This window comes from Prionailurus viverrinus, chromosome B4 (assembly GCF_022837055.1).
Source record: "Prionailurus viverrinus isolate Anna chromosome B4, UM_Priviv_1.0, whole genome shotgun sequence".
Classification (NCBI taxonomy): domain Eukaryota; kingdom Metazoa; phylum Chordata; class Mammalia; order Carnivora; family Felidae; genus Prionailurus; species Prionailurus viverrinus.
In genome coordinates, this window is record NC_062567.1 from 119801853 (window position 1) to 119827958 (window position 26106).

The window sequence follows — 26106 nt, forward strand, 5'->3', positions numbered from 1 at the left end:
AGTAAAACTGTTCCATGGGGCAATCTTTAATAAATTCTAAAAAGTAAAATATGGTAGGTTTGGAAGGCAAAGAATGTGGAAGATAAAACTTTGGGCCTCTTGTTAGCTTATGAAGTTTCAGGATAAATGAAAGGGAAAAAAAGGCAGTTACTTGCTTAGGGCCATCCAATGTGAACAGACACTTACATTTGGAAGAAAAAAGCAGGAGTTTAGAATATTTCATAAAAATACACTAAAGTGCTAAGGAGAGATGTGAAAAAAAGCAGAATTTTATGTTATATTTCTTTAAAAATACCTCTCTTTCTATTAACTATGGTTTGATGGTATAAGGTCTTGCTACAAACTCAACTACATGACCTATTATACTTTAGCATAATCCATAGGACATCATCGGAAAGGTTATATAAATAAGTTACAAAGCCAAAAAAACAGAAGGGAGGAGAAATGTGGTTGAAAAAAACATTTCCTAAAAGATAGCAAAAAAAAGTGTGTATGAGGTAGAGATGAGGAGAGGCAGAGGGTAAGGAGTAATGGGGGAGGATAAGTTGGCAGAATTAGATAAGCTCCCTATTTTAACATTAGTTTTACGGACTTGGTTATAGTATAAAAACAACAGAAACCTAAATCTGTAAGCTCCATATTTTACCTTTCGTTTCTTAAAGCTGTTTACAGTGTAAGAATACTGATATTACCAAAATTTGATGACTCTTTAGTCCTTTATGTATATGGATACAGATAAAAGAAAATACAAATAACTTATAATATCTTAGCCTAATAGAGACTTTTAACATTATCATCACCTTAATACAAATCTCATAAAGCTTGACACAAAAATAATTTGGCCTGTGTTCCAAACGATGCATTCCAAAGGGATTTGCTGCTATGTTTCCAGTGATGTTGCTTAGAAAATTTGTTGTTTTGATATATTCTTCCTTAGGGGTTAAGGAACAGAGCTGGGTTTGTTAAACATCAAAAAGAAGTGTCCAATTTCTGATCTCCAAGAGACAAAGCTACTGGTGGTCTGAGGAAGACACGAGAGACCTCAAAACTGAAGTCTACTGAACTGTGGGATTATTTTTGGCAAGTGATAATGGCACTTAGTCCAACATAAGTAATGAAGAAGAGAGAAGGCAGCCATAAGTTTGATGTTCCAAAAAATCACGTCTGTATTTGCGTCACTGGAGAAAGTGTGTAAAGAAGCCACACTAATGAAATTATGATGGCAACACTAACAGTTACTAGTTTCTTATATCACAAAAACTGAAGGTTGCCAATATTTACATTTATGTATTGTGTTAATGAAAGACAAGTTACTAAATTCTTTTGTAAACCATGTTGAAATTTTCCTAAAGTTTTAGATTAGGAGAAAAAAAGGACTTTACTCAATCTAAGAGATAAATGACCTTCCTTTTTCAAAGTATTTGTTCATAAAGTAACATAAAAATACTCCTTATACTTTAGTTTTCCCTCTCAGTTTATAAGCTTGAATCACAACAATTCAGTTATAAAAGATGTAAAATATGAAGCTTTTTTCTCTACTAGGTCAACAATTAAAAAAAAAAAAGATCTGTTGAGTTGACAGGTAGATAGTACTTTTTTTATTCGCAGGGAGAGGGAATGTGTAGGAGTTGAAAAGAAGCTACGGGTTGGAAAAAAGGTAACCAGTCCTCTAATCAGGTTGTTTATTTAAAACTAGCTTAGTGAAATGAACTCAACCATTTCTTTGCTTTCTGATTTTCAATAGTGCTATCTTAAAAATATCTACACTGCCTTTTCTGAAATATATTAAGTATGGTGCTATAATTAGAATACAATTTTCAGGTGAAATATTCTATATAATAGTTAGTAAATGTTTACCGAACAAACCCTAACACAAGAGCAAGCACATGCTCAATGATCTCCTTCTGGAAGTTTTCAGTGAAGGAATACAAGATTAATATAAATAACCTCTTAATCACTGTAAAATGAATATGGCTGTCCAAAAAAAGGGGAAGCTTTATTCCTAATGACTTGCATAGATTTAGAAAATGCTAGACTCTGATATAACTCCAATACTGTTGCCACAAAGGGTTGTTGATTTGAACCTAAATATGTGGGGAAAAAAAGAGGTTCACATATCCTGACTAGTGCTATACACAGTGGTTTATAGTGGAGCGAAGAGGAAATTATGCCTTTTACAATGATTATCTTGAGAGATAAGTTCACAGTGAGAATGTATTTCTCACTGAGTGCCCATGATATATCTTTAAAGATGAAGGAACAAATCACATGGTAAAATGGACAAAAATGACACTGGCCATGACCAGGGCCCCAGGAAATTGGTGAGGTAGTTATTATTACTTTATTCATAAAAAATAAATATGTTAGCAATTCCCCATGTGCCTTTTAGCTATGGGAACTAAAGTTAACTTAAATCCCTATCAAGAAAAACCTTTAAAGAAATTATTTCAAAAGGTGAAGGATCTATTGTTACGAGTCAGTTCAAAATACAGCTACATCAATTTCCCCATGTGACCTATTTTCCCCCTGGATACTCTTGTAACATGATAAATATTAAGTGCAATGATCATGGTGCATTGTGTTTTCTTTGCATTTTGTAGATACTCAAGTATTTGTTGATTTAATAGTAATTTGGAGCATTATAATGCAAAAATTATATCTAAAATTTAAAGACTGACTTTGTAGGCTAATTAATGCTAGAACTCCATTATAGAATACCTCAGCTGCATTATAGCTTTGCTATACCACATTTCACTCAAATGATACTTGTTTATTGAAATAGGTATTCATTAAAATTTCCTAAATTTAACTACATTTCTACTTTCCAGGAACAAAAACTTAAAAAGAATTTCTCTAACAAATCATTTTGGAATTCACTGCTTAAAAGTGTAATTAAGTTCAGATGGTCTCGTGTTCCATTTTTGAAAACTTAACTTACTTATACTAACTTATATGTACTTAGTCAAAGAGATTTAAAGAAATATCTCCAAATACAGCAATAAAAGCTATAAAAATAGAATTCCTAGTAATTAATTATAAAGATGATTCTACTGATTGAAATCACAAAATAGTCACTTTTGAATTAATTTTCCAATAGTGGTAATGTGAACTGGTGTATTATAAGTCTCTCACTCAATGCCCCAGGGATCCACAGGTACCCATTTCAGGAGGTATGATCAGTATCAGCCATTCCACGTGGCTACAGAACCACAATGAAGGGCCCTGTATCTGTTATCAGTGTGTCATCAGCACATAGTCTAACCAACTAACCGAATAAAAGTCATTTGTGAACTTAGGCTAGGAAAACAAGGAAAGTTGGGATGCTATCTTATATTATGAAAAACTGTGGTAAAATGTACTTATATCTAGAGACATTTTTAAAGATTACAGTATTAAGATGTAGATATCTTCAAGAAGAGAAATAAATATTATTTTTCCCAACAAAATTTAGTATTTTGAAATCTACTTCTTTTTAAAACATACAGTTAACATAGTATCATTTTTTCCAAACTACAAAACAATCCTTAGCAAAAAATTAACTTGCAAATGAAATATGTTATTGTATGTTACATTGCTGTCATCTATTCAAGATGAATTATCTTCCACACCAGGACTGTCTACCCCATTACGAATGCTTATGCTATCAGATCCTTGTCAAAAATGGTGCTAAAATGTCTTCCTCAACTTGATGGTCTATAAAACCTCTAAGATACTTCTCTCCCATGAGAGGTGAGCCTACTTCCTTATTATAGCTCATTTGCTTCTCTGGTCTTTTACTTTTTCTCCCACTGATTAACTGTAATCTTAGACAAATTTATAGTTAAAGCGAGAATCACAATATTTCTGAAAAGGATAAGTAAGTAACTACTTAACTGACATCACTATTATTTCCTCCTTACAGCTTTGGAAAACTTTTTTGTGAGGTCCCTTATTTCTGACAGAGGTGGTCAGTAGGAAAGAAGATAAAAGGGCACTGAGAAATCAAAGTTGGGTGACTAAAAAAATTACAGTTGGATCGGAGTAAAAGAACTATACCACACATTTCAGCAAGTATAAAAACTGTCATGTTAGTGTGTATCTTCAAAAGCTTAAGAACCTTAATAGTAGAGTACCCTTCTTCTTGTCACAATTTTTAAGTGAGTTGGAATGAAAGATATGAAATCACAAGTTAAAAACGTGTTTCTGCTACATGCCCCTTGTTTTTTTTTTTTTTTTTTGGTTCCCATTTTATATATCATTTAAAGGTGATTCCTATGAAATTTAAAACTATCTTAAGCTTATCCTCTAAAAGTCCCCTCTATGTTTTTGTTTGGTTAACTCCTTTTTCTTTCTTTTGTGGAAGTGACATAGGGAGGTATGGTGTTACAGTGAATTTAAGGCAGATGAAATAATTTTATTGGCATTCAGCAAAATAAACAAATAAAGAATTGAATGTTTTGGCTTGAAAGGATTATTTCAGATAGGCCATCCTATATAAATTATTTTAATTATGATACCAATGACACACAAATATGACACAGGGAATAAATTCCTAAAGAAATATATTCTCTTCATACATACATTTATACTTAGGAAAAACCGACTTGACAAAAATGTTTAATTATCTCATATATTATTAAAAAACAAAGAATTCAAGTGTACAGCAGCCAGATCTCCTCCTACAACTCTAAAGGAGACTAATTCTGTGTACACCAGCTTGTTGGTATGTGACCACTCTTCAAATATGACTGAGGATTCTAAATGCTCTTGAAGTTCACGGTTCAAAATGTATTTTCTCCAGAGACTGTAAATACCATTAATGGTTAAACAACTAGTTCCTGGAAACAAATGATTTAAGTCAACATTTTCTTGGCAACTGAATGCCTCAAAGGACAGCTACAATGAAAAATATGTGGTATCAGTAGTAAAATATTCTGAGCTATAGGTTTATGGCAAAGTGTTATTAGCAAAGAATATATGAGGAATAGATAAGGTATGTGCATATAGTATTACCAAATGGATACTGACAACCATCTTACTTAGTACCGACCCACTACATGTTTTTCCTCCAGTGTTCTAAGGAAGATGAGAAATCAGGAAAACAAATATATCAGGAAAAGCAAATTTAAAACCTGAACTTAGCAATATTATTATTTACCACTCTCTAACAAACACATAAAAGAAAAGTAAAATAGCAAAGCACAAACAAAAGGGCAGGTACATCATTTAAGAGCAATACTTCTCAACATTAAATGTGTACACAGTACGACTGGCTCCAAACTCAAGGCAACCTGGGGAAGTTCAAAAGGCAGCCAAACATTGAAAAATCATAATTGATTCTGAAATCAATTGATTTGGAAATTATTGAGAAAATTGGGTATTTTAATGAAAATCTACAATCTTATTGGGAAAGTGAAACACTTTCCAGTAAAATAGGCATGATAATTCTTCACACATGGTTTCCTTAGAGGCTAGTTCATTGACTTTAGCAGAGAATAAGTAATTTTTTTTCTTGGGCCAAAAATATAACAAAAAGTTACCTGTTTCTAGGCCTTCCAGATACTCAGGGTATGGGAAAGCATAGATAACACCTCAAGGGCTCCCAATTGGTGGCTAACTGTCACGGGTTTTGGCCTTTGGGGAAATCTTTATCCAACACTTTTTCCATCTGATATAAGATAGGATGGAGAGGAAGGAAGATAACTGTGGTTTCTTGAGTTCCACTGACCCCAATTCAAAGTTACCATTTTGCTAAGCTTTGCTTTTTTCTTTTAGTTGTAGTCCAATGTACCTGGCCGACCATTTAGTTGATGGGAAAGATAGAATATTTTCCCTTTTCAATTTGCAAAGTTGGTTAAATCATGTAATTAAATGGGCAAATGTTCACTTGTATCTTTTCTTTATCCACATTTATATGTGTAGGAAATCAATTATTGCACATGCAGCTTTTATCTTCAATGAATAGTGTGATGCTAAAACACCACAGAAAGTTGCCCCCGGCACCCCAACCTTTATGTATTCAAAAAGTACTGACCTTGATATTGATTAGTCAACTTTAGGGAACAAAACACATGTTAATATAATACAGAGTCAGAAAACAATGAAAATACAAATATCATATAGTTAAAGTAAATCTGTACCAGTGCTTTCCACAACTCTGACTATATATGAACCAGAAGCTCCTCCTTTTTAAAAAAATTTTTACGTGTATTTATTTTTGAGAGCGAGAGAATGTGAGTGGGGAGGGGCAGAGAGAGAGAGAATCCGAAGCAGGCTCCACGCTGCCAGAGTAAAGCCTGATGCAGGGCTCAAACCCCTAAACTGCAAGATCATGATCCGAGAAAAGTTGGATGCTCAACCAACTGAGCCACCCAGGGGCCCCAGCAGCTCCTTCTTCTGACTACACTGTTGATCAGTGCTGAGGAATCTACCCTGGAATTCTCTAGACCATGAGAAGTTATACTGAGGTCATACCCCAAACAAGGTTTGAAAGCCTTTAACTACTCTCACAAAGACTAGGCCTAATCTAAAGAGCACTCTAATCCATACTTTATTATTTTCCTATGTATAAGGTGCATAACTTCCTGATGAACATCTTTAATAATCAGTGGGAGATTCTTCATCCTTAGTTAATGGAAGTCACATTTCCCCAAGCCAACATCCACTGCTGGCAACAGATGCATCAGAACCACCAAAACCAAGGAGATTATTCAATTCACATTTTAAGCCAGCCAAAGAAAATAGAACTTTAAAAAAGTCCAAGTGTCCGAAGAGACTGTTTTGGCAAATATGGTTTGAAAAAATACAAGTCATTAGCTTAATGTGGAAGTCGGACTTTCCCAATGCACAATTTATTACTGGCAAAGGATTCACCAAGCTCTGCCAGTAGAAAGGGGAGAACCGTTGGAAAAGTGATCTATGTACACAATTCCAGTTAAGTTATAAAAGCAATATGTAATTTAGTAAAGGCTTGTGCTGCACTATTATGACAACAAACATTAAATCAGAATCAATTATCTGCCACATTTGGAACACAACAGTATTACTCACTGAAAAATCTTGTGTAAAATTTGCTGAAAAAGGAAAAAAAATCAGAAAAATGCAAAAAAATGCCAGCAGGTGTTCCGGGAACATTGATTAATAATGAGATTCAAATTTGGAGATCAATTAATAGCTCATAAACATAGAGAGAACTTCAGATCTCATTTTATGTACGAGGGAACTGAAGCCTTGAGAGGTGATATGACCTGGACAAGGTCACTCAGGACTGCATGACAAAGCTAAGAAACTATACCATGTTGCATCCCAGAAGTAAAGATCTAGGTGTACTCCTAGTAATTCAAATTGTGTCACAGAAAAAGAAATACTTTCTGGAAATGTAATCATTATTATATCTCACAGAGGGTAATAATATGGGAGTGACAGAAAAAGGTATAGAGACCAAAAAGCAAGGTGCTGTTTATTTCTCTGTTGAACTGGTACTTGTGACACTTGAAAGATTCTGTTGGCTGCTTCTATTCAAAGAAGTTTATAATAATTAAGCAGTTTTAGTTGTCTAGTTTCTTAAACAGATTTGCAGGTATATGGCAAGTGAGACAAGGCAAATTTAAAAGAAGTATATTCCAGGAGACTGCTAGGACCCAGGAAGAGGAAGTTTGCATGGCAGTTTAGAAAGAAAGCCAACAACTCTGTAGTTCATCCTGATATCCAAGAAGCTTGAAAATTAAAAAAAAAGAAATCTTTATTTGAGACTTGTAGGATTTCTATGTCTTCTATCTGAGGTGAGTGATCACCACCTGGATGGTCAGAAAATTCAAGCTTTTATACTAGTGAAGAGGCTTGAAGGATTTGAGAAATACTTGTCTCCTCCCTGTCTTAGAGAGAATGAAATGGTTCTAGACAATAATTCAGGAAGGAAGCAAGAGTACAGATTATAAGAGGGTTGAGGGCCTAGTAAGTGTTAAGACACTGAGTGGAAGAATATTGCACTTTGGAAAAGATAAGAAACAACCTAAATGGAATTACAGGTACAAGACTCTGCTTATGGAGCAGCAACTCATATGTATGTGTGTATATATATATATATATATAAAAAATATATATATAATATAATGTTTATTATATAATATATAATATAATGTTTATTATATTTTATATATATATATATATATAAAATGTTTATTTTTGAGAAAGGGAAAGAGGGGAGGGGAGGGGCAGAGAGAGGACAGAGGGAGATACAGAATCTGAAGCAGGTTCCAGGCTCTGAGCTGTCAGTGCAGAGCCTGATGCGGGGCTCAAACTCATGAACCGCGAGATCATGACCTGAGCCAAAGTCAGATGCTTAACTGACTGAGCCACCAAGGTGCCCTGCAACTCATATTTTTAAATGACAAAAATATCAAGGCAATTAAAAATGAAAGAAATCCTATTATTGTCCATAAGAGGTGAGAGAGTTTATGGCATTGTTAATTCCCTTTTGAGGATGCAGAAATGATTACTGAAGGATTTTAGGAGTAGATTTTTATACTGCTGGTATATAATGATTTTTTTTCAGAAAGACAGGTATTTTTGAGACCATGTTACCTTCCCTTTTGTTAATACAAACAATTCCCTACATTTCGGATGGCAGGCTTCTAAAATTCAGCCTTGACAACATGTAGCAATATGCATGACAGGTGACAAACTACTCAGGATAATACCAGTAGCCGAAGTACAATTCATTTGATGGATTATGTGGACATTGGTCTTTCTCGACATTAATAACTAAAACTAAATTTTTAGTAGTGGGCAAACAAGAGAAACCTTAGTCACCCTCTGAGGTTGAGGAAAATTGGGCATTTTAATAAAAATCTACAATTTTGGTAGAAAAGTGAAAGGCAATTTCTAATGAAGCTACCCTCTCAAATTAGCTGGGATTAGGCTCCTCCTTGTAGGAAGTGGTCAGATTCAGTTTTCTTTCTATCTAGTCCCTCTGAATCCTGTTTGTTCTCAATCACAGTCAAGGAACTAAACCACCAAAGCAAAATAATTGATTAGAAGACTAAACAGAAAGCAGGAAGGCAATTTACTGTCCTGAAGTATAGAGATACAAAGCTATATAGATTCTTCCCATATCAATGACAAAAACTGAAGGATTCAATGGTACAGATTATAATGGGCCTCCAATGATTCTTTTCCACTGCTGTGAGGCATTTTTTTCTAAAGCAAGGTGGTATTGTCATCTGTTCTTTCAGTTAAAGTTACAGTTTTATAAGAATATGGATACAGGAAGCACAACTAGGTATGCAGATGCTGTTGAAGAACCATATTTTAGGTAATGAATTATGGCATTAAGATGATTATACTCCTGGGAAAGTATAAGCATTCAGAAGAACCAAAAGATTATGCTTAACAAGACCCACATAGGTATGATCAAGGGGCTTTAAACTGAAATCAAAGTATAAAAATAATCTTCACTTAAAACTGAAAGACTATGGGTAACAATAATATGACAGGAGAAAAAATAGAGTGGAAGAACTAGCAGGTAATTATTAAAGAGGAGAAATATAAACAAAGAGAAAACAAATCCAATAGCACCCTTCCTCTCAAAAAGTGTGTGTTTACAGACAGCAAAGCTGCAAATCAAAATAAGTAAATCTCAGGGATTGTTAACACTTAATAGAAAGGAATTCATGAATGGGAGCTGGCATTTGAAAGGAAAATATTAGAATGTTTTACAACAGAACGTGGAAGATACCTATAAATCAATATATATACACATATATGGAGATTCTTAAACGTGGGATAAAGGATCCCCCACCCCCACCAGCCAAGTGAGGCTAAAAGAAGGCAATAGTTGTATTATAAAAAGGAGTTTGATCACCTGACCTGATGGAGGATTTAGATCAGGCTTTCATAAAATATGTTGCGAACAAGTACAAGCATAAGATACAGCCTTGGGGCGCCTGGGTGGCTCAGTCGGTCAAGCGTCCGACTTCAGCTCACGTCATGATCTCATGGTTTGTGAGTTTGAGCCCTGCATCAGGCTTTGTGCTGACAGCTCAGAGCCTGGAGCCTGCTTCAGAGTCTGTGTCTCCCTCTCTCTCTGCCCCTTCCCTGCTCATTCATTCTCTCCCCCTCTCTCTCTCTCTCAAATAAACATTAAAATTAAAAAAAAATTAAAAAAAAATAAGATACAGGCTTCATGGGGGACATTAGCTATCCAAATGTACCAGCAGCTTAATCTTCCTCAAATCAGAGTATCTGATAAGTTCCTATCACCTTGCTGAAAACTTCATCCTCCAACAGATAAAGGATATAATGAAAGGAAGTGATTTAGCTATTTCATACATGAATTTAAACAAAAAGCCAGAACTGAATTATGATGCAGAAGTGACAGGAACTCTGATAGTGACTGTGCCAAGGAAAGACAATCCAGGGCACTATCAAACATGTAACTACATTTGTGGTTGGATATTTTAACAGTCACTCATGATATTCTTAGGAAACAGGAAAAATGATAGATTTATGTATGGCTTAATGAGAATAATCCAAAGAATGATTTGTAGATTCATGCAACCTTGAGGGAAACCTCTAGTTGCTGTATTCTTGATCTGGTCCTATAAAACGTTTAAAATCAGTAACTTGCAGAAATGGGAATGCATCTATATGTGTCCAGATGACACAAAGCTGGAAAGGAGAGTTAATATGCAGGATAAAATAGTACATACAATGAATATTGAGTGCCTTCCTGGATAAAGTGTTAAAGTGAATAGAAAGATGAGTCAAGATACAGTAGTTCCTCTCATGGTTCCTTTTCAACAGGGGCAATAAAAATATGTATAAAAACAACAAGATATGGACTGATAAATCCCATAAAAAAATTAAGTGGTTGGACAGATCACTGAAGGGAGATATTACCTCTAGCTTTATGTGTTGGTGGGTTCAGAAGGAACATGTCAGATTACTAGAATTAGGACATGTAGTAATCAAGAGAAGGGGAATCTAGAATCAGAGGTGGAAAAGCATGGAGCTAATATTGAGAAGGGTTTGTGGTTTTGTCTGCAGAATGAAATGCAGGATAGGGAGAAGGAAACAAAAGTTGGGTAATAAGATTCTGGGATTCAGGTTGGCACAATAAACTGAAAACAATAAAATTAAATTTAACTTGGATGAACTTGCAGTTTTAGGAAGGCAGTGTAAAGATGTTGCTCCCCTCTTCTTGAGAATTACCCCCAAATAATTAGACAAAAAGAAATAAAACACAAATACTAATTTTAATGGCTAAGAGGCATATATGAACCATAATGCATGAAAATTAAAAGCAGATAAAAGAGTGATTGATGACTTAGCATATCAAAGGAAGGCCAAGTCTATGTGCCTGAAGAGGGGATACCACAAAGTAGCACTTTCAGAACTTTGGAAATGTTTAGGAATTAGAAGCACCCGTACCAAAGCAAAAGAGAGGCAAAGGACTGAAATCAGGAAAATTGGGCCAAAAACAGGATAAGTCTGAGGCAGAAGAAATTGAGCCCCTACTCATACTCAGTGACGCCAAGTAAAAGGCTGAAGCTAAGTGCCAAGCAATGCTACAGAATTAGTTAAAAACGAAAACAAAACCTCACAACATATTATTTCTTAAATGTTTTCAAATAAATTTTAAATTTATTTATTTAAATTTATTTTGTCTCTCAAAATATTTTAATTGATGTTGTACACAGTGTAAAATATTTTTTAAATAGCTCTTAATCAGAGGAGCTATTTTCAAAATACATATATGCTCTAGCTCCAAGTCCCAAGTTTAGAGATTATTTTTTATATGATGGGAATCAGTAACATGTTTTGACAATGTTTCATGTCTGAAAACCACTAAGTTGGGGTAAAAAAGAAATCTATCACCAAACCTGTCAAAAGGTAAAATGACATAGAGGAAAATGTAGGCATTTTCATTCATATGTAAATACTATATGCCAGGTATCATTCTAGGAACTGAGAGTAGTGCAATACACAAAACATTCTCTACCCTCATGGAGTTTATATTTTAGTGATAGAAGAGACACAAAGTATGTAAAATACTGGCCAGTTATATGAAGAAAAAAGAAAAGAAAAAAGAAAAAACAGCAGGGAAGGGTAAAAGGAATGGGGCCAGAGAGAAGGTAATACTTGAGTAAAAATCTGAAAAAAGTGGAGTAGTGAAACTATCAAGAAACCTGCGGAAAAGTGTGTCCAGCAGAATAGCTGATGTAAAAGGCCTAAGACAGGAGACTGTATATTTATTTAAGGAACATCTGGCTGGAGCAGAGTAAGTGAAGATATGAGATCAAAAGAGTAACAGGGGAGCTAAATTGTATAGGATCTCATAGGTTTGTGAAGGACTTTGGCTTTTTATTCCTAGAGAGATGGTAAGCCATAAGATTAGATACATGAATATTTAAAGACTCATTTACAGGGGTGCCTGGGTGGCTCAATTGTTTAAGAGGTTAAGTGTCTGACTCTTGGTTTTGGCTCAGGTCATGATCATGGCTTGTGAGTTTGAGCCTCGTGTCGGGCTCTTCACTGGAGAGCCTGCCTGGGAATTCTCTCTCTTCCTCTCTCTCTGTCCCTCCCCCACATGCACACGTGTGTGTGTGTGTGTGTGTGTGTGTGTGTGTGTGCGCGCGTGTGTGCGCGCACGCACACACGCGATCTCTCTCTCTCTCGAAATAAATAAACTTAAAAAAAAAGTCATTTACACATACATGTGATATATATGCTTCTGAAAAGCAATGAAATTTGTCAAAGTAATTAATAACAAAAATAAAAATGTCAAGGGATTTCTGAGAACCTTAGCTGGCTAACTGTAGACAATTCCTAATAATAGTACCTTAAAGTGAGTATTTAATAAATAATTGTGGAATAAATGGACAGTGAATTTATATTGAAAAGGAAAATATGAGTTTTTGAACTTCTTATAAAATCAGAAGCAATGTATCAACAATATAAAAATTATCCTAACATGTAGTTTTTTATCAAAGATTTCAAGGCATTCTTATAGGTATCATCAAATGGTTGTTCCTATTTCATAGTTTATACGTGTTAGGTAAGAAAAGACTAAATAAAAAGCCTTCCAGAGTCATCTTGAAAGTTTTCCTCTTCTGTTTGAAAGAGTAAAACACAGTTTTTCACAGTCCATACTTTAAGCTTAGCAGAGCTTTACTGGGTTCTAGCTTTATAAATATATTTATCAGGGGCACCTGGGTGGCTCAGTCAGTTAAGCGTTTGACTTCGGCTCAAGTCATGATTTCACGTTTTGTGGGTTCAAGCCGTGTAGGGCTCTGTCCTGACAGCCTGGAGCCTGGGGCCTGCTTGGGATTCTTTGCCTCCTTCTCTTTGCTAGCTAGCTCATTACTGCTCCCCTGCTCACACTATGTGTGTCTCTCTCAAAAATAAATATTAAAAAAAAATTTTTTAAATTATTTATCATAATTCACACTCAAAACTAGCCCTACTTTATTCTGATTAAAGAACTTTATATATTTGCATCTCAAAGTCTGGTTTATTTTTTTCTAAAGTCTAGACCAGGGTTTTTGGCTGCCAATGAAGAATTTTGAACGTGATAAATCCACTTCTTCTGACAGCCAGGAAAAGCGAATATACTTTCTTCTCCCCAGTGTCACTTCTGTTACTTCTAAATGAACAATCTACTCTTCCTGATGTCAGACAGTATTTGTTTTTAAATTATTTTGGTAATAAATAATGTCATGGATATCAAAAACAAAACTGGTCTTTAATATTATGACCTCTTTTGCTTGATAGAATTTTATAAATATGATATTTTTTTTAATTAACAGAAAAATGATGAAGAGCTAGCTCCTTCAACCACTGCAATAGGACTTTCCACAAAAATGAAATCAACTTCTGCTGGTACAGACAACTGTAGATATTTTTTGGTATCATACCATGTAATGATTTCTCAGAAAAAAACATGAATTCTGAAGTCATATGATAGTAGAAGCTCTACCGTGAATGGCCAAGAGATTTAGGCTCTTTTCTATGACCAAGCCATTGACAAATGAAATTCAGAATAAAAATAAACTGCACTAGCATACACGAATCAAGCTAAAGCCATATGATTTAAAAAAGAGTCCACTTTCATTCCTTTGATACATCCGAGATTTGCTATAACTTTATGTAAAGCAAAACAATTTACATAAATCTATATCCAACTACGTTAATTTGAAGTGTGAGATCAATTTTAACTAGAAAGATTTGACCTCTGTTTACTCTTTTATCAGGGCATTAGTTAGACATAGGAAAGAAGAGTAGAAAACTTGGTCACTCGGTTTAGCAGTTTTCTCAGAAAAAGTAACAACAAAACCTCTAGGGTTAAGAATTTCAAATGAGGCTGCTAGACAGAGAAGACAGACCAAATTAGCTTACCACTTGAACCATTTTGAGATATCTGGCATATCTTGGGTCCTTGGCTACAGTTAAGATATTTTCTGGTGTTACTTCACTTTCCTGTGGTCCAGAGTCTTGTAAACTGTTCTGCTGTAGAGAGTATTGCGTGTAAATCTTTAGACAATTCACAAAAGGGGTCCATTATGTTACTTAAAAAGGGATGTTTCTTCTTATAAATCTAAAGCAATCAATATAAAAAAATCATATTTCTAAATTTAAATACCAATAATTTAATTATGGGATATATGTTTCCAAATATTTACAAATAATTAAATATGATTTCAGAGGAAGTTCCACTTAATATCAACACTATATTGTTCCTTAAAAATGCAAATATATTCATAGCATTAAAAAATATTAGAATTCTGCTTTAGCTGTCCCCAGAGTATAGATATAGAACATGAATTATAGATGGACATATTATTTTAACGAAACTTCTAAAAAAGCTAATAAAACTATTTGATTTGCCAGTTATTCAACACTAGCAGACAGTGAATTGATTTTGTAGGTATCCACCATCTATAGAATTGAATTCCTCATTTATTCAGTAATCTTATTATAAGTGGATATAGTCTATTCTTTTAACATCTTAGAAAGCAATACCTAGAGAATTTGTGGAAGAGTAGCCCATTTCTATGGTAAAATTATCTAGTTCTATATATTTCAGGTACTGATGGCACTATTAATGTTAATACTACTTACAATAAAGAATACAGGGGAACAGTCTTTTTAGATAAAAATGCTTTTATCATATAGGCAGTTCTCACTTTGCGTGGTACTGTGTTAAGTGAAAATTGTCCATTTTAGAATCCTGTCTTCACTGAAGTGCAAAGATAGGTCTGTCTGTACACAGTTCTAGATTTTTCTATCAACTTGAACATTTGTTATGTTTATTTTTGTGAATTCTCACTCATTATCTATATATTAGCTTTACAAGGTAGTTCCTGAACAGAATGAAATCAATTGTATGCCTACATATCTATGCTGAAATGTAGACAAATCAAGAAATATCTTTAAATGTTCATAGTTTTTAGAATATGAATGTGAATTATATATTAAGTTTTCCTCAGATCATTCAAATATAAATTAAACCTGTTGAAAACTCTAAAGCAAACAAAAACATCCCAAATCCCTTAGGTTTCTCCTGTTATATGGCACTGAGTAGATATATGTATTATTCATCTTTAAAATTCATAAATACAAAAAGTCCAAAACCCTTAATTAAATAAAAAAATTCAAACATGACCCAAGTATGTTTTTGAAAAACATTATGGACAATAAACTCATACAACAGCACAATGGAACAAATGATAATTACACATGGGACCAATGAATTTCAAAACTCAGCTGTTAACTATGTGTAATAACCAAGATCTCAACAAGGTTTAATTATGTCAGCTCTTACACCTTTACTATTTAAATATCCATTAAGTCCTCTATCATATCTCTCAACTGCCCTTCATTTTATTCTCAATCTGCACAATTGGATGTTCTATTGTGAGTAATGATAAGATCTGAACCATGAAATTAAAGTTGCAGAAAAATCAGTATGCCAAGCTTAGGTCTTTGACTCATATAGAGACTGAAATGAATGAATGGTTAAGAAATTGCATTGTTATCCTTTATCAGATAAATTGACTGTAATGGCAGTGGAAATTGTGTTAAGCAGTACTTAAGTCCATTTCAAAACATTTTACATAAAACATAGCAATAACAATGAAGAAATAAGAAGTTGATTTAAATATTATGAACATGCTGAATAGGTATTTTATTAAACTAATCAACATGCAACTTTGCTACAGTTTTTAAAACTCAGAAAGCCCAAAGAACTTCATAAATTCTCCAAATGAATTAATATATGGTTTTTAAATAAAATTGTCAAAATGTATCAAATTATTCTGAATTTTAGAAAATTTAGCTGTGATTACTTATAATCAATTTTTTGAGACCTTAAATAGGCAGGATCAACACAACTGCAAAAGTTTTAAAGTACATATTGTAGATAGCATTCATAACACCTGGAAAAATATTCAAAATTAAACAGATACCACTTAAAAATTTTACAGAAACATATGACAGCTAGTATCCAACAAAGAATAACTACTAGGTAAAGTGAAAACATTTTCTTAATATTTTTTATACATGCCTTATTTTAGAAAAAGCATGGTCCATATTTAATTGAAAGGGCCTTGTAAAGTTAAACTCCTCTAACATATCTGGATTCCTTCTTGTATATTATACATATTCCAATGGTCATCATAGTGAAATTTACTATATAAACTAAATGGATGTTAAATTTTCTAACATCTAATTGTTAAGTAAATGGTCATCTAATTCATTCTCCAAATATGGGCTATAACTAAATTTATGCCTCCTCCCACAGCCTCGTACCATATGTGTTCAGTATATTTAATGAATTCAACACAGGTGCTGGAGACAGTGTAGTCTAGCAGATAAGAGCTAAGGACTCTTGGCACCAGACTGCCCACACTGAAATTCCAGCTTTTACACTTATTTTCTGACCCTTGGCAAGTTACTTAACCTCTGTGTACCTCATTTCACTCATCTGTAAAGTAGAAGTGTAAAGTGAAGTTATTTACTTCATAGGGCTATTGTGAGAATTAAATGAGTTAATTTCTGAAAAGCGCTCAGAAGCACACCTGATAGGTACGCAGTACGTACCCTCCACGTGTTAGTCATTATCATCACAGCCAAAGTAATCATAACCTAAAAAATATCCTGTGAAAAGTATCTCCACGTACAAATGCAGAATCCCACATAGATAAGAAGTCTATTGTTCAGTATCACTAGACAGATCACCATTTTAGTGATTATTTTATTTTGAATTTTAATACCCCACTGAGATACACTAGAGATCTTCTGTTCTGCAGCAGTGAGAATTTTTATTCCTTGAAATAAAAAGTAATATAAAATTGAAATGTATACAGAGCATAAAAGAACATTAAGACATAAGAACCAAATGCAAAGTGTGGACCTTACTAGGATGCTGATTTGAACAAATCAACTCCAAACCCACACTTTTTAGATACGTGGTATCTATAGATCAGTATCTCTCAAATTTTGAGAGTGACTACAAATCCTCTGGGGATCTTATTATGCTACAGATTCTGATTCAACGGGTCTGGGATGGAGCCTGAGAGTCCGTGTTGCTGACAAGTCCCCCAGGTGATGCCCATGCTGCTGGTGCCGGGAGCATACCTGGAGTAACAAGGGGTTAGATGGTACTTGGGAATTACTGTTAATTCTACTGTGTATGATAAAGACATTGTGGTTATACAAGAAAATGCCAGAACTTTCCAGAGATGCTCAAGGAGTTACACAGTGGTGAAATGGTATGATGCCCAGGATTCACTTTAGCAAGTGACAAAAAAGATAGATGAAGCAAATGTAACAAAATCTTTACTGGAGAATCAGGGTGGGTAATGGACATTTAAGTATTCACTGTACTATTCTATTATTGTGTGTGTTTGAAAGGTTTTATAATAAAACATCTTAAAAGTACAATTATTACAATAATGTAGGAAAAATGTCCACAATGAACTTGAAGAATATTATTATGCTCGAGATTTTTTCTAGTCCTATAAATAGTTTCTCTTTCATAGGCAAGGAAAATATTAACTTCAGGGAGCCCTTCAAAATAACAATGAAACAGCTCACTTCTTTTCAAACCTCATTTTCAATCTTAAGGGGTTTAAAATCTTACTATTCAAAGTTTTACATCTTCATTTAACTTCTTCCTTCAAACCTGCTGCTAGGTTTATCTGGTTTAACCAAGACAATCTGCTTGTGTTTCCTGGAACTCAAATACTTACCTGTGATTTCTCTGCAGTGGTTTCAGAATGTGATTCATTTGTGATACCAGTGGTGCTTACAGTAGAAACTTCAAATGCAACATCATCTAGGCCTGGGATAGATGACAACTGAGAAAAGAAAATTAATGTTGGTATATGAGGATAAGATTAGCTGCTTAAACACCGTAAATTTCTAGGTGTATGTGTTTTAAATAGCAATCTTAAGTTTTTAAGCCTATAGAAAGCGGGTTTGTAAAATCTCATCTTTGGTGTCTGAAATTCTCCATGCCATAAACTATTTAAAAGTGAAAGTCATGCACAAGTAAAATATTTATGTATAATTTATCATTAATCTAACTTAGCTTATAGCCCTTCTTTTCCTGGGAATTATTTTTTAAAAATGTAAGGAATCCTAGTGCAAGGAAGAAAAAGCAAGGGCTTTGGAGTCAGATTGTGTAGGTTTAAGTCATGCTATGTGACCTTCTGTAAATCTCCCTAGACCTCAATTTTCTCCCCTGTAAAGTAGGGATAAGAAAACTTGCCTCACAAAGTTATTGTAAAAAGATTTTTATTAAACATGCTTTGTAACAATAAAACAACACACACACACACACACACACACACACACACACACACACACACAATCACACAAAAAAAGTCCTTTGCAGCACATTTTAAATTTGAACGATCTGGGAAACGACAAAACTCTTGTCATCACATTTTAATGACTGACAGCCCTTTTTTTTCTTTCTTTAAACATTTATCACCAAATGTTACTAAAATGTGTTATTTTTCATATACAAAAGGTAGGTATGTTGTCAGTGGTTATATATTTCAGGTTGGATCTGCAAGATCCATGCCAACCCACTTTTCTGATTTCTTTCTGATATCAGTGATAGATATTTGTCAGATGTTTGGCTGACTTTAGGGATTAATTTTATGGTTATGGAAATAATTAAGGTTATGGAAATGATTAAAGTTAACTTATCTACACAGTAACTTAACTTGTGACCATGGATTCTAACTCAAGAATTGCCCAAACATTAAAATTAGACACATACTCATAATGAAGAATGAAGAAAAACAATGGTAATAAGGTCTGAAGCAGCAATATTCACTGAGAACTGCTGACTGATGACAATACTTAGCATAGTGGTTATGGCCCAAATAGTTATAAGTAGGTATGGCTGCTAGGAGAGTACCTTGAACATGGTCAAGGCCAGGTATCCTAAATTTTCCAAGCTACAGAAACGTGCTGAGAGAAATATAGTGGCTGAAGTCCACAAGATGTAGAAAGTACGAACTAGACATTCTAATCCTTATGCTAAAGATGTCAGCCGTTTTACTTCCTCATAAATATTCAATAAGCATTTTTTCAGATCAATTTTTTTTGAAAAAGGACAAAGTCACAAAAATATACTCATGTCTCCAGTATTTTATAATCAGGGAAAACACAAAGCCTGCACATTTTCAAATCAAAACACTCTATTTTTGTTAGTTCTATTGTGTAATTTCTGACCTCAAAACTGGTATTCTTCATTAGCATTCAATATATTTGAATACAGAAAATAGTGATATTTTCTCCAAATTTTGCTCTGGAGACATGTGAACTTTTATTAATTTGTACTGTGTTATCAAATGATTACTATTGAGATAATTGTGAATTTTCCATCAAATGAACTATATAGAACCAGCCCAATTTGTTAACATGTTATTCACATGCTGTTGGCTAGAATAATGAAAGAAATTTCAATTCATGTGTATATTTAAACAGACTCAGGTAATGGTTCATAATAAGTATCATTTCCTTTGCAATTATAATGAATTAAAAACAAACACAAAACACTACCACCTCATAGATGCAGGAGCTAAACTGAATTCATTCCCAATTCAATTAAAGTTAAGTATGACTGAGAAAGTTGGTATATGCAGAAAATTTATACTATAAATTATTCAGAAATACAAACCTTTGCATCTAAAATATTTAGAGTTGTTTCAATTTGCTGGATACGAAGAGAAAGGTCTGCCAGTTTCTGGAAAAGAAAGATCAGAATAAAAGAACAAAGTCTGACTGAAATGAGCTGTTAACAAGGGTTAACAAAGGGCAGATTTGAAAAAAACAAACCCGTGATGGTTTAAATATTAGTCATTTTCTAATATACTACACTTTTACTTACATGAGTAGGAATGGGAGCTCAAGTAAGTATTTTTGTAACCTCCATTAGCATGCTTCACGGCTACTTTATAAAATTGTATTCACAGATAAGCAAAAGTTATATTTTCAGCCTTATCAAACTCATCAGAGCCATATTCAATCATTGGAATCAGAAGGTAAACTTCTTCCAGGACAGAGTTTTTTGTTTACTGCTATATCCCTCATGCCCAGAGCAGTACTTGACACTTAACAGGAGTCTAATAATTATTTGTTGATGAATGAAGGAATTCTTCATAGAAGAGAAGAATAAAAATTAGCCCAGGACAGCTTGGAACAAGATCTGCCTTTATAAGTTACTTAAACACTTAAGTATATACAATTAGTCCCAAATTTAAATTTTTTAAGTTTGAAAATTAAAAGAAGATGAAATTAAAAGATGAGCAGTTCATGTTGGAAAGAAGTAAAACACAGAGAAAAAATTAGAGTACTAAAAAGCAAAAGGAGTCAACCTACCATCAAAATCCAAGATAAAAACAGAACCAAAAGCTTACCATGCTCTAGTTATTCTGTAGAATTAAATTACCCGTGTGTGTATATACACTATACATAGCCACACAAGTAAAAGTAACACCATAAAATATGATCCATAAGAGCATTTATTTAAAACTCCCGAATCTTAAACATTATTATATTCAGTGACCTAGTCCAAGGCAGTTGGCCCATTGACAGTTGGCAGATGTGCAGCATCCTGACATCTTTCTGGGTTATTATCAAGATCCTGACTAACTCCCAAGCAGAATTTTAACACTACAAGCAATGGTCATTTTGCCCACATTTAGAGGGAAAAAAAACTGAAATGCAGTCACAATGTAGTTAGAGCCTCACAAGACATTTTTAAGATGAGCATCCTGGTATCTACAAAGCTACAATTTTTTATTCTATAATAATTTTTTTATTTTATAATGTTTAGTTCCAACATTAGAATCTAGTTTTAATGGCACTCAAAGCTTTCATTTCTTTTAACTTTGATTTCTAGCATTTGTTCATATAAGTCTTTAATGTAAATACAAATACTGGTTTACAAAACATATGAATGAATTCTCCAAATTATAAGTGTTTTCCTGGAAGTCATGAAAATTACATTTTATGCAGATTTCATCAGTATTTTATAGAGAAGCTTAGTAACTGCAGAAATCTTACAACAAATTAATTTGTAAAGTGAGATAATTTCTAGCTTATTTATAAATACATGCATTGGTTTGATTAAAGTGAATACAGAAAAAGATGAATTAAAAATTGTTTAGATATATAAATGCACTTAAAAAAATTTTTTTAATGTTTATTTATTTTTGAGAGAGACAGACACAGACTGTGAGCGGGGGAGGGGTAGAGAGAGAGGGAGACACAGAATCTGAAGCAGGCTCCAGGCTCTGAGTGTCCGCACAGAGCCCGATGTGGAGTTGGAACTCAGGAACCGCAAGATCATGACCTGAGCTGAAGTTGGATGCTTAACCAACTGAACCACCCAGATGCCCCCATATAAATGTACTTTTAAGCAATAATCACCAGCATTGTAAAGGCCCCAGCATCCACGTTATATGCTACACCATATATGCAATGTATCATTTGAAATCTCACACCAGGGGCACCTGGGTAGCTCAGTCGGTTGAGCTTCAGACTTCGGCTCAGGTCATGATCTCAAGGTCAGTGAGTTCGAGCCCCAAGTCGGGCTCTGTGCTGACAGCTCGGAGCCTGGAGCCTGCTTCGGATTCTGTGTCTCCTTCTCTCTCTGACCCTCCCCCGTTCATGCTCTGTCTCTGTCTCAAAAATAAAAAAAACATTAAAAAAAAATTTGAAATCTCACACCAAATGCATAAAGTAGGAATGATTATCATGCCAATTTTAAAGAACAGAAAACTGAGTTTTCATACAAGTAAAAGCATCTGAACTTAAACACTCCAAATCGAGATACAAAGATAGTAACTATCTTTCAAAGAAAGAATTCTTACATTGTTTGAAAGAATCATACATTGTTAGAACATGATGCCATAGACTCTGGGTGATGATAATGTGTCAGTGTACATTGTAACAAATGTACAACACTGATGGAAATGTTGATAATGGGGGAAGTTGTGGTTGGTGAACTCTGGGAGGCAAGGAGCACATGGGAACTCATGCTTAGTTTTGCCATAAACCTAAAACTTTTCTTAAAAAAAAAAAATATATATATATATATATACACTATATATATATATATATATATATATATATATATATATATATATATAATTAAAAATATGCACACCAAGATGGAAAATTCCCAGGCACTGCATAGATAGAAATTTTGTTATTCAAAGCTAGTAAGTAATCAATCCATTTCTCATGAAAACTAAGATGCTACTGTGCTTTAAAAAAAAAAAAAAGGAATCAAATTATTCTGATCTAATTTCTAAAATAGATGTTATTTATCTGGAATTGTTTTTTTAATTTTTTTTATGTTTATTTTTGAGAGAGAGAGAGAGAGAGAGAAAGAGAAAACACGCTAGCGAGCATGAGCGGGGGAGGGGCAGAGAGAGCCAGAGACACAGAATCTGCAGCAGGCTCCAGGCTCCAAGCTGTCAGCACAGAGCCCTAAGCACGGAGCCCGATGGGGGGCTAGAACCCATGAACCTTGAGACCATGACCTGAGCCTGAGCTACCCAGGCACTCCTATCTTTATAAGGATTTAAAGCAAACCTGAAATGCCTTGATTTGGGACAACAGGGTAATTTGCAAGGTACCTGAAGTTTGTCAGATAAGCTGAAAATTTCTTGATTTATCACCCACCTACTTCTAAAGAAGTGCATTTCATTAAAGTGAAAAAAAAAAAGATGAAATAAATATGGAGTTAATAGTTGAACACGGAAAGAAAAATAAAATACTGTGGTTTTTCAGGTTTGTAAAATATCCAGTTTGCATATCCAAGTCTCAAAAAGAGAAACAACATTTTAAAATAATGGATCCCTTGGTATATCACACTGGGTCGATTATCTCCTATAAGCCAGAAAGGGAAGCAATCAGTGGTTTTATTAAGCTTCATCTGACACTTAAACCCAGCAGTTGTAAAAGTTGTAGCAGTAAATATAGTTTTTAAGCAAGATTATTTGGTTGAAGGTTAAGTCTGATGGTGGGATTAAAAACTGGATGCAGAAGGTAAGCACTCTAAAATTTGTTACGTTATGTGAGAATCCCCAGCATTTTTTCCCTATTCGTAAAGAATTTAGAAAAAAAACAGTTTGGAATATTTAAAAAATGATTAAAAACTCAGTATTCTACACATGTTACAAGTCTGAGTCAAAATAACACATATGATTGCCCTGTTTACAGAATACCATTGATTTTAAAATTCATTATAAGGTTACATTTCTGCTCAGTTTTATCTATGATATGCATAGAACTTACACTGCACTTCCTACCCCATCCCATTTTAAATTTGCACACCCGATGGGCCACCATAAGATTTTTCTGAGTAGTGTCCAGAATAGAAATACTGGGGATTTGTGAAGAAAGAACTTTGTAACTTGGGTCTGATTCAACTATTTTCCTTTCTCTGGCTTCCAACCTTTCTCCTTACCCTGGTTTCAGTCATTAGAAGAGTTATAAAGTACTCTGGTATCCAGAAAGTTTTTTAAAAGTTAAGTTTTTCACTTTTCTCTTTCTTTTTTAAAAAGTTTATTTATTTATTTTGAGAGAGAGAGAGCATGCAAAGGGAGCAGGGGAGGGGCAGAGACAGAGGGAGAGAGAGAATCCCACGCAGGCTCCGCCCTCTCTGCTGAAAGCCTGGAGCAGGGCTCTATGGATCTCAAGAACCATAAGATCATGACCTGAGCTGAAATCAAGAGTCGGACACTCAACTAACTGAGGCACCCAGGCTGCCCTTCACTCCTCTCTTTATTAGAGAACTGCCAAACCAGTATTAGTGATGAAGAAAGAGCCCTTATCATTTGTTTCAAATTTAATTCCAGTTTGAGTTTAGCTGTGATTGAAGTTGCTACGGTTTGTATTTGGTTCAAACCAGATTATATGAAAAACAAAAAACAACAACGATAAAACTCCCAGGTTTTCTTCTTTCCCTGTTCATTTCCAATTGAAAAAATAGCACCTAAGTTTCCTATTTTGCTCAGGAAAACAGTCATTTTGGCTCTTGCTTAAGGCTTTAACTAAACAAGGAATACAGGTCTAACAGGTGCTATTGACAAATGACAACCCATTTTGAAAAATCACATTGATCTTAACTCAAGGGGAAAAAATGGCATTTGATGTTTGAATACATATGTTATGTCCTTGGAATATATCATATCATATCGAAAAAGACATAACATCAAAGGATATGGCATAACAAAAAAGAGAATACAAATCTAAAAAATAAATTTTGAATAGCTCACTGCAGTCTCTCACTTGAAAATGATGTAAACATGCCTCTTACCCAGATCAGAAGGTGCAACGTAACAGAAGAGTGAAATGCTTTTGATTTTTACAGTTATTAGATCAGAGCTGGAACTCCAAGTCTGTTACTTTCTAGCTGTGTGAGTGTGGGTAAGTTAGAGTAACCATTGCAGCTATAAATACTGTGTAAACAAATACATGCCTAAAGAATGAATAAATGACTAAGCAAATGATTTAAATCTTTCTACATCTCAATTTCTGTATTTCTAAAAAAGAGATAATTGGACCTCTCTCACAGGGCTGGGCTGTGATGATGAAATGCATGTAGAGCTCATAGTACAATACCTACAGAGTAAGCACACAATAAATATTAGCTATTGTCATCACACCAAGCCAACAGTCTATAACTGACATAAATATCCAAACTGCTAAAATATGAATTGTAAATAATGAGTTATAGTCACTAGAGTCAACCCTAGACCACCACCCATTAAGGAGAAAAAGGCGATAAACTACCTGTAAACTTCATGAGTTTTTGGTCAACAAACTTTTCTCTAGGGTTCAGGGAAGAACTAGGGAATAGTGAAATACTCAAAACAGTTGAGGGAAAGTTGAGAGAGGAACAGAGGGGGTTAAAGAGTGAATCAGGAGGCTCTGGTAATGCATAAGCAAGCAATAAACAAGACAGGATTATTGTTATACTGGATTTAGTCTTCAGTAAATAGCACTCATTTCCTAGGCAGTGAAAATTGTTAAGCACTACAAAGGTGAGGGGCTATCCCTGCCTCAGGGCAGCTTAATCAAGTTGCCCTCATAGCTGTGTTTGCTGGTTGTTTTATTTTTTTAACCTGGTGAGGAGGAGCATGTGGATGGAGTATTTGCTCCTCTCTGCTACCGATCCTTGAATTGTCTTTCTCCACCCTACCCTGGTATAAAAAGTGAAGGACTAAATCCTTGGCTTACTGCTCTTTAGTCAGTCAATTCTATATCCCATTTAGAGAAGCAGCAGTAGGAGATAAAACTCCTGGAAGCAAGCGCCTAGCCTCTGGTGCTTAGATAAAATATAACGAACTGAGTCTCTTACTCTATCGATTATCATCATAGTTCACTTTCTTTTGTTTTAGTGAGAAGGCAGAAGAGATTTTGACTAGAGATTGTTAACTAGACAAAAATGTTATACAAATGAAAATAGTTTTCCTGTCTCCATGCAATTTTTGTTAATAACAACACGTGTAACAAAAACTACTTGCTAAAGCTATACCTTATAAATAAGACCGAATGAACTAGATACTATTTTTAGTGACTCACTTGTGTATG

The 26106-nt window shown here is 34.3% G+C and overlaps 1 protein-coding gene across 2 annotated transcripts in view; it reads right to left on the reverse strand.

The window, feature by feature from the left end:
• Positions 1-26106, reverse strand: part of WASHC3 (WASH complex subunit 3) — a 46861-nt gene that overhangs the window by 19319 nt on the left and 1436 nt on the right. Inside the window, exons 3-5 of one of the 2 annotated variants that reach the window (XM_047867188.1) lie at positions 20177-20242; positions 18231-18338; positions 14377-14484 (exon numbers count right to left, since the gene is read on the reverse strand). In XM_047867188.1, the coding sequence (XP_047723144.1) occupies positions 14377-14484; positions 18231-18338; positions 20177-20242 (282 nt within the window). Of the gene's footprint in view, positions 1-14376; positions 14488-18230; positions 18339-20176; positions 20243-26106 lie in introns of both variants that reach the window. The other variant, XM_047867187.1, reaches the window with a different exon arrangement.